Below are 8298 nucleotides of genomic sequence, written 5' to 3' on the forward strand. Positions count from 1 at the left end.
TTCCACTCGCCACCCCTCTCCTCTTCTTCCCTAGGCTTACAGCAAGGCGCCACTGATTGTGACGGTGATGAGTTCGCCCGGTTCGTTAGTTTGCGTGTAGTTTTCCCGGTAAATAGTGTTGGCATTCGCCACGAAATGATGTTGCACTTGCCGGGTGCTTCCGGAGCATCTCGATAGACGGGTAACACTACTCCTTCCGTATTCGAGAGCTTGAACGTTGGTTTTATGGTTGAACATATTTTGATTTGTCAAAGTGAACACACGTTTCATTATGCCATCACGTGGCGAATTTGTCACGTCCAACACAGACATACTCCAAGCTGTAGGGGTGGTTGGGGTAATACGCACCCCTTAAGGAAAACTATAAAATTTTCTAACAACTTGGCTCTTGATTGTTGATTTTATCACTGTTTGGATTAATTAAGGTTCAAATTAGTTACCAGTTCAGGAATGTTTGCTGTTTTTGCTAAGAAAAACGTATTTTTTCAGTTTTGAAAAAGTTCAATTTTTTTTTTCAATTCAAAAAGTTCAATTTTTGATCGATCTGTATCTGGTTGAGGCAAAACGCACATTTCCTTTGGATAATACGCACCACAACAAAGGGGCAATACGCACCACAAGAAAGGAGCAATACGCACCATAACAAAGAGGCAACATCCACCGTGAAATAAAGATACAACTCACTCCTCAAAAAAACAATTTTGGATCATTTAAAAAAGCTGAAAAATATCCTGTGATTTGACCGGCAGCTAATGAAATTCAATTCAAGTCAATGCTTTTAGAATGATAAAAATGTCAACATTTACTTCTAAGTTCGCACTCTTCTTTGAAAATCCATTGCGAACCACAATTATCGCCCGCCGCATTTGATCCAGGTTCCACGATTGCCGATTTGACTTCCGGATGTAAACAATTGGACATATGGCTATGGCCATCTAGCCTACGTTAGGTTGAATAAATTAAGAACAGTCCAGTATGTTCAATATATTTTGATTTTTTTTATAAAAAACTGGGGAAATTCCTTTAAAACTGAACTTTCATTTTATTTATTTAATATAATTATTTTTATCATGGACTAACAAAAATCAGAAGCTCTTATTAAAATTTTATGAAAGCCGTACTTGTGGAAAACACTGTTGGGAAAGTGACAGCACAAAAACATCAAACTCTCTGCCGATTTGCTTGAGATGCGGTGAAATTCAGAAAATAATGAAATGTTGTTTGTGTTTTTCTCAGTTGCATTTTACTGTTTCATGCTAGACGTGCTTTGAAAGGCTAAATAAATGGAAACAGTTTTATCGTTGAAAAAGGAATAACTACAGAATCGCCATTTTATGGTTCAAATATGGTAGCTGATGAATGATCAATTAGCATCAGGCAGGGATCGCGAAAACTCACTTATGGAAGGCAACATCACAATGGGTCGAAGTAGTGACAATTTAATTGAAATTAAAAGATTCCTAGTCATCAAAACGCTGGGAGAAAGAAACTGTGCAGAGAACGTAGATCTAATGGATGATGCTGATCCCAAGCTCGGTGGCGTTGATTATGGGTCCAGAAAGGGAATAATTACGACGATAACGATAATTATACGCACCGGAGTCACAAGACAACGATGACGATGATGATGACAAAACTCACATGATGTAGAACGAGGGCCTTATGTCAAGAAGGAAGATGATGCCAGTGACAATAATGGTATCGTCCCGGTTCGCTGTAGGGAAAATGCGATGATTCTTAACAAGCAAAATTCCAATAGAAAAGGCCAGCCATGAAATGAGACATGCAAAACCGGGGGTTATGATTCATCCTGACCTGACAGAATTCATTTATGGATGCATTTTTTTGACTATTCGAGCAGCATGAAGCAACTAAAACCCTCAAAAGGATCCCGAAAATGGAATATTTAAACACAGTTTTCCGAAAGCCTTCCATTGGTAGAATTAAGTAAAGATAGTTTCCGCTTTCGTTGTGATCCGGTAATGATTATGCTAACGATGACATGAGTGGAAAGAATCCCCAATCTTCCTTGTACCTCCTTAATCCTTCCGTAGTGCGTTAGTGCACCCGTCCAACGGTTTTCGATTTTTGTCTTTTTTCTTGTACACCAGAGAACGCCACTTCGTAGGGCGGAAAGGAATGGAGTTGTAACGCTGCGGATAGATTGAGTTGTATTGTTTTTCAGAACGTTCAGAAGCGTTCGTTGATGCGTTCAAAAAGCTGTTTGATGTTTCAAACGTTGACTTGACTTCACTGGCAGTAAGTCATCTCCCTTCACCGTAAGGATTTGGCAGAGGTCGGGGAAGGCCAAACCCGAGGCTTATCACATCCCATGTAAAGTTGAGTGACGTTTGCGCTAAAACGGTTCGACTAAAAGCAGGCAAAAAGGAAGTAATAATTAAAACTACTTTAGAATCTGGGCTCATAAGATTTTATTGATACTTGTATGTGTTCGAGGCAGCTCTATTTCTTTTTAACATAAAAATACGCTTCATGAGGCACGCCAATGCTACAAACATTACCCAACGCAAGTGATCTCTTTTGTGTAATTTTGCCAATTGCGAAGAATCCCTAAAACGATGACCTACTTAACGATCCACCAATTAGACATCAATGCAAAAGCGGTTCAAATACAAACCTTGTGATCATTGTTGCAAATGGTTGCCAAAAGAGATAAAGTTTACTTGGACCAGAGTAATTAAACCTCGTCCATCCAACTAGCGGCATTCCGGAGGAGACGTGCTCGAGCAATAATGTTTTTCCTGACTCGCACTCGTTTGCGTTTTGTTGGTTGAAAAATCCACATTTTCGAGCACGTGTTTGATTGCATTTGAATGCTCGACTGAGGTACAATGTTTAACGTTTTGTGCAATTTGCTTCCAGACGCACTTCGGTTTTCCGGTGGGAGCATAGCATGGATCATTAACAAGTTCCGACGAGGGAAGACAGGCCTTGGCATCGCTTCACTCCACGTCGTTGTTTGCTTCGTCGCTACGTTTTTTTTACTAAAATCTTGCACAAATATTTTTCATCATTGCCATTTCCTTCAACGAACCGATATCGATCGATATCGAGGTATCTTTTTCTCGATACAGAATGTCCGTTTGACTTAACATGCTCTAAATTTACGGTCCACCAGCAAAATGCATTGTTACCCTTTTAAATTGTTTTCCTCGTCGTTGTTAACATTGATTAAAAGATTTAACAATTTGAGAGCGATTTAAAATACGCCACGAATGGCTGCCGTTTTTCTCGACGACAAGATAGTTCTCGAGCGTTCATCCTTCCGTCCGGAGTGTTTAGATATCGATTTCGGAACAATAATTTAATTGGTATTAATGAACAGAACTATCGTTCCGCTTCGATCTCGGTTTTACCACGAGGGTATTGTCTACATACATTGACTTTTTTGCCTCATCGCCGGATCCTTTTTGCCTACAGAAAATTGCTGCTCGATACAGAAGGCTAGCTTTTTCAGTTTCAATATAAGCCAAATCGAACCGAACCTCGACATCGATCAACGATTATGGTGGCGATGTCGACGTCGGCTACAACCTTTTGCCAAAGGTGAATTTCCCTACCGATGCTGGCCACCCTCCCGCCCGCCAGAAACATGAGCCATCAGTTTATGCGTAAATACGTCATCGAAATCGTCGGACATGAGTGGAGTGGAGTTGAAGTCGGCTGAAAAGCAGCACCTTTCGGAGTCCAAAATGCCATCGACAATCGAAACGTTTGCGTGAGGTTTGTGGGAGTGCTGGGGGAGAGAAAAAGATCCTAAACTACCGACTCGATTGGAGGTGCACGATTTAGCCGTTCCATTCCTCACTGTGGACAATGACGGCGAGAATTGGCAATGATTTGATACATTGCGAGTGATCGATCAATTAGCGAAGCATATTCAAACTTCACAGTGTATGAAGCTTTTTCTCCCATCACTTTTTCCCTCTCATCCGTCTCTGTTGAGCTGTTTAGTGCTTTAACAAAGCTAATAAGTTGAATGCATCGAATGCAGCTGCGGTGGATACTAATCGGATGGTAAATAATGCAAGAAGCAATTAACTCATGCAGTTTTTCCTGCGTATTTCTTCGCCGGAAGGATCGGGAGTCCATTGATTTACGGAAGTGGTTGTGTTGTTGTATTGATGCATTTTAAATGCACTTCAGCCGATTAATATATTGCACAGGAGTTTAACCCACCCAACAGATTTATGTATGTGCATCGAAATACCGATCGAATCGTGAAACCGTATGATACCTATTTATCGACCATTTATTTCTTTCTCCCGGATCGTCGAAGTCCCCCTTTCCAACGTTCCGTACCGTGTATTCGGAAAAACTCCTTAGGTGTTTCCATCCTGTCCGGTCAGCAGAAGCTGCGCGCGACTCATGTGCGCGATAAAGTGTTAAACGCTTAAAGTCCGCAACGCAGCAAGTCCACCACCTCCACCATCTATCACAATCTCCATGCAATGTTGCTGTGTCATCATCATGCGATAGAAGAAACACGTATGGTTTTAGCCAACTACAGTTTTTATTATATTTTTTAAAGATTAAGAAGATGGTTTAATAAAACACAGAATCTTTGATAATATGTTGCATACCTTATTTTTATTTCAACTTATAGGCTACATAGGAACATATCGACTATATGAAAGTAACGATATACTATAAAAAAAAGTTATTCTTAATTTTCTATCTGGTGTCATGATTTTAACTAACGGAAACAAAAAATACAACTCATTTATAAATCATATTCACATTCTGAGATACATCCTTAATGCTAAAAGGCACGTTGAGCAAGAAAATACTGTTTATAGATGATCCAGAAAAGATTCTTCTCTGAAACATCTAGTTAAGTACTCCACCATTTTTATAACTTATCCTTCGCAGTCTTGTTTTTTCATCACTCGTTAAGCATTTTCAATAGCTTTAGTAAGACTATTTACATACTAAACATTCATGCTAGAAATTGTTTTTTTTAACACACATTAACCATACTATACAGGAAAACGGAAACGTAGCGGGAGTACGACTTCTTGCGCATGATGCTGGCATTCTGGCCATTACACCGAGAACGAAGATCTTTTCCTACAGTCAACAAATTGAAAAAAATAGAGCCCAAGGTGTAGAAAACATGTAGAACCGATGACCGGAGCTGGCCAATTCCTAGACGTAGAGTGTCAGCTGTGCGTAGAAATCCTGCAAGCAGATCTGCAGCTGTTCGAACGAGGGCCGCTCCATCGGTAGCATCGTCCAGCAGTATGCCATTATAGCAAATCTGTATAAAGAGTAGAAAGTTTGAGCGTTTTTGAACAGGACGATTTTTTTTGGATCACTTGTAACTTACAGCTCATCTGGACAGTTGATTGGCTGCGCTAACCGATAGCCATCACGCAGATGGTGTTCTATCTCAAACGGATCAATCTATGAGGAAAGAATACAAATGCTATAAAATCCACCTTTGAGAGGGTGTGAGCAACCTACCTCTGCGTACGGTTGTCGCGCCAGGGTACACAGTTCCCACATGAGAACACCAAACGCCCACGTGTCGGAAGCTTCGCTGAACTGTTTGTACTGTATTGACTCTAGTGCGAGCCACTTGATCGGTCGATTTTCGCTGTCCCCGAGGCAGTAGTAGTCGCCGGGAAAGAGATCGCGGGAAAGGGAGTTATCCGCCAACTTCACTCGCAGTTGATCGTCAATTCTGGAAGGGAAGAACGGTAAGCGTGGTTAGAAAATTGCCCTTGGAGTTACGATCGTGATGAGAGGTAATACTTACACACAGTTACGTGCTGCAATGTCCTTGTGGATCACACCATGGCTGTGCAGGTGCCCTAGGGCTTGTGCGAGCTGGAGTTGAATCTTGACGATCTGGATCGTGGTCAGCGTTCGGGCCACCGGTTCCTGGAGGAAGATCTTCAGGTTGCGCGAGTTCTCTGGCGCGAGGTAGAGTAGGAATGGTGCCGTATGGTCATCGATCGAGACACCCAGGACGGAGAGGATACCGGGATGTTGTGCACCGTACAAGCTCATGCCTTCGTGTAGGAGCAACGAGACCTGGATTTGGGACGCGTGCGGTCCGACGGTTTTCACCAGCACTTCCTGGCTGTCGTTGTAGCTGCCCCGGTAAACTCTTCCGAAGGTTCCTTCCTGAAGTAGGCTGGAGAGGCGCACCCGGCAGCGTTGTACGGTCAGCTCGGAAATGCGTCGCTGCAGTTCTTCCGGTTCGGCATTCGCGTAGATTCGGGTGCGGGAAAGGGTTGCTATCGTGGGAGCAATAGAAGGTGGTGATAGGATCGACGAGGGGGCCGATGGAGCATGTGTCTGAAGGCGCTGGAAGCTGGAAGTACGGATCGGTTGGGCGTTGTGTGGCTTGCGGTGGAATGATCCTCGGGTGCAATAAGCAATCAAGATGATGAGTGCCACAAAAAGAATCGCCAGAATCCCGCCGATGATGAGCGTGATCAGTCCATTCTGACCGTTGGACGCGTTTTCTAGTAGGTAAGGATCCGGTTGGTTTGCATCTGGATGTTCACTGTGAAACGGGGGGCGAAAGATTAGTTTCGACGTTCAATTAAAAAAAAAACCTTCCTCTTCGCACAACTTACCTCATCAAGCAGATCTTCTTCCGTCGAAACACCAACTCTGTTGCGTTTCCTGTGAGTCGATCGAGTGTCACTTCCACCGTTATGGTCACGTCAACCTCGGCCGTTTCTCGTCCACTGCAGCGCAGCCCGATGGCAAACGTTTCGATATGCTCCGGGATTTCACCCTGCTGGGAGATGTTCATCGAGGGCTTCGGCAGAGCGATAGGATCCGGCGAAACGATGTTGATCCGGTAAGGAAGCGGCTTCTTGGCCAGGCTCTGCCAGGTGAATGAGATCTCCTCGACGTCCGCCGGAACGGGAACCGTGAAATGAAGTGCATACTCGTTCACCTGACCCTCGCGGACGTAGTAGATTTCCGCAGAAAGTCCTTCGGAAAAGAAAAAGAAGGAAATAGGTTAGTGTTGTCATATACGTACAACCTTTATGGCTTAACACTAGAATCCAAATTGGGGTCATTTTGACCCCAACGCAGTTTTCGATTTTAATATCTCGAAAACGGCTGAAAATTTAAAAAAAAATATGGCTTTTTTTAAATCCAAAGCTATATTTAGAACAAAAATTTCAGATTTTTCTGTTCGACCAGTTCCGAGACCCAACTTGACTATCCCTAGAATGCTTTTAGGGGTCATTTTGATCCCTACTTGTAAAACGCTATATGTAACTTCACTATTTTTGAAAAATTTTCAAATCCGTAAACTGTTACTTTTTAGTATATTTGTTGACTATCTTTTGACGTTTTTGTTTTTTCGATGTATTTCTTCATCATTCCGCTAGCTCGGTGTATAGCAACAACGGTCGAAATAGCGTTTTTCAGCATTTATTCATTCAAAAACTTTCAATATCGTAAACATCCGGCATAACGTTTCGAAACGCTCGCGTACGCAATAACGGAACAAAGCGCAGAACGGAAACTACCTATGGAAAATGTTAAAATCCACATCTTCAAGATCAATTTGTGGCGTTATTTGATAATTTAAAAATATGAAATTATTTTTCAAAGGTGACCTAATATATCAACATCATAGCGCATACTTTTTTCTGAATTTACATGATACATTTTGAAAGAATAAAAGTTGAAAAGGATTAAAATTTGACTCCTATCTATCTTTTTAGCTATACACCGAGCTAGCGGAATGGTGAAGTGGTACATGAAAAAATTAAAAACGCCAAAAGATAGTCAATAAATATACTACTACTTCAAAAATAGTGAAGTTATAGCGTTTTCGAAATAGGGGTCAAAATGAGCCCTAAAAAGCATTCGGGAAAGTTTCCAAAGCAATGTATTCTAGTGTTAATTGTTATTTTATGCTAATGGGTTGTAAAGAAACATCCAGAAGGACCCCGATAATTATTATGTTCATGTACACCGAGAACATAACGTCTCCCACAACAGATGACCTGTGCCCAACGAGAGAGTAGTGTAAAGCCACACGAAGGAACAGAAAAAAGCGCCACGTGGACAAATCTACGCCGTTTCGTCGGAAGCACTCTACTACACTGCCTTATGGACGGTCCATAACTCAGGATTACTTTTAATGTGTTTAAACTCGCGGGCATTAACATTCTTTGCGGCATTTACTTTAGTGATCACCTTTGCTGTTTCATCCCATTTGTGGTGCCGTTTCTCTGATATAAGTACCGCGACAATTGCAGTGGCCACCAACAATGCTGCGGCAAAACATAAAAA

At 42.0% G+C, this 8298-nt stretch overlaps 1 protein-coding gene across 1 annotated transcript; it reads right to left on the minus strand.

The window, feature by feature from the left end:
- Nucleotides 1-4603: 4603 nt before the first annotated feature.
- LOC131271171 (tyrosine-protein kinase Dnt-like) lies at nucleotides 4604-6978 on the minus strand (the record flags this gene model as incomplete). The annotated part of the gene is made up of 5 exons (XM_058272559.1): nucleotides 4604-5281; nucleotides 5351-5427; nucleotides 5488-5707; nucleotides 5783-6538; nucleotides 6612-6978. Coding segments are annotated over 5 exons (1532 nt in total), but the record flags the coding sequence as incomplete, so codon positions are not given.
- Between the last annotated feature and the right edge of the window lie 1320 nt (nucleotides 6979-8298).

Source organism: Anopheles coustani, unplaced genomic scaffold (assembly GCF_943734705.1).
Source record: "Anopheles coustani unplaced genomic scaffold, idAnoCousDA_361_x.2 scaffold_103_ctg1, whole genome shotgun sequence".
NCBI lineage: Eukaryota > Metazoa > Arthropoda > Insecta > Diptera > Culicidae > Anopheles > Anopheles coustani.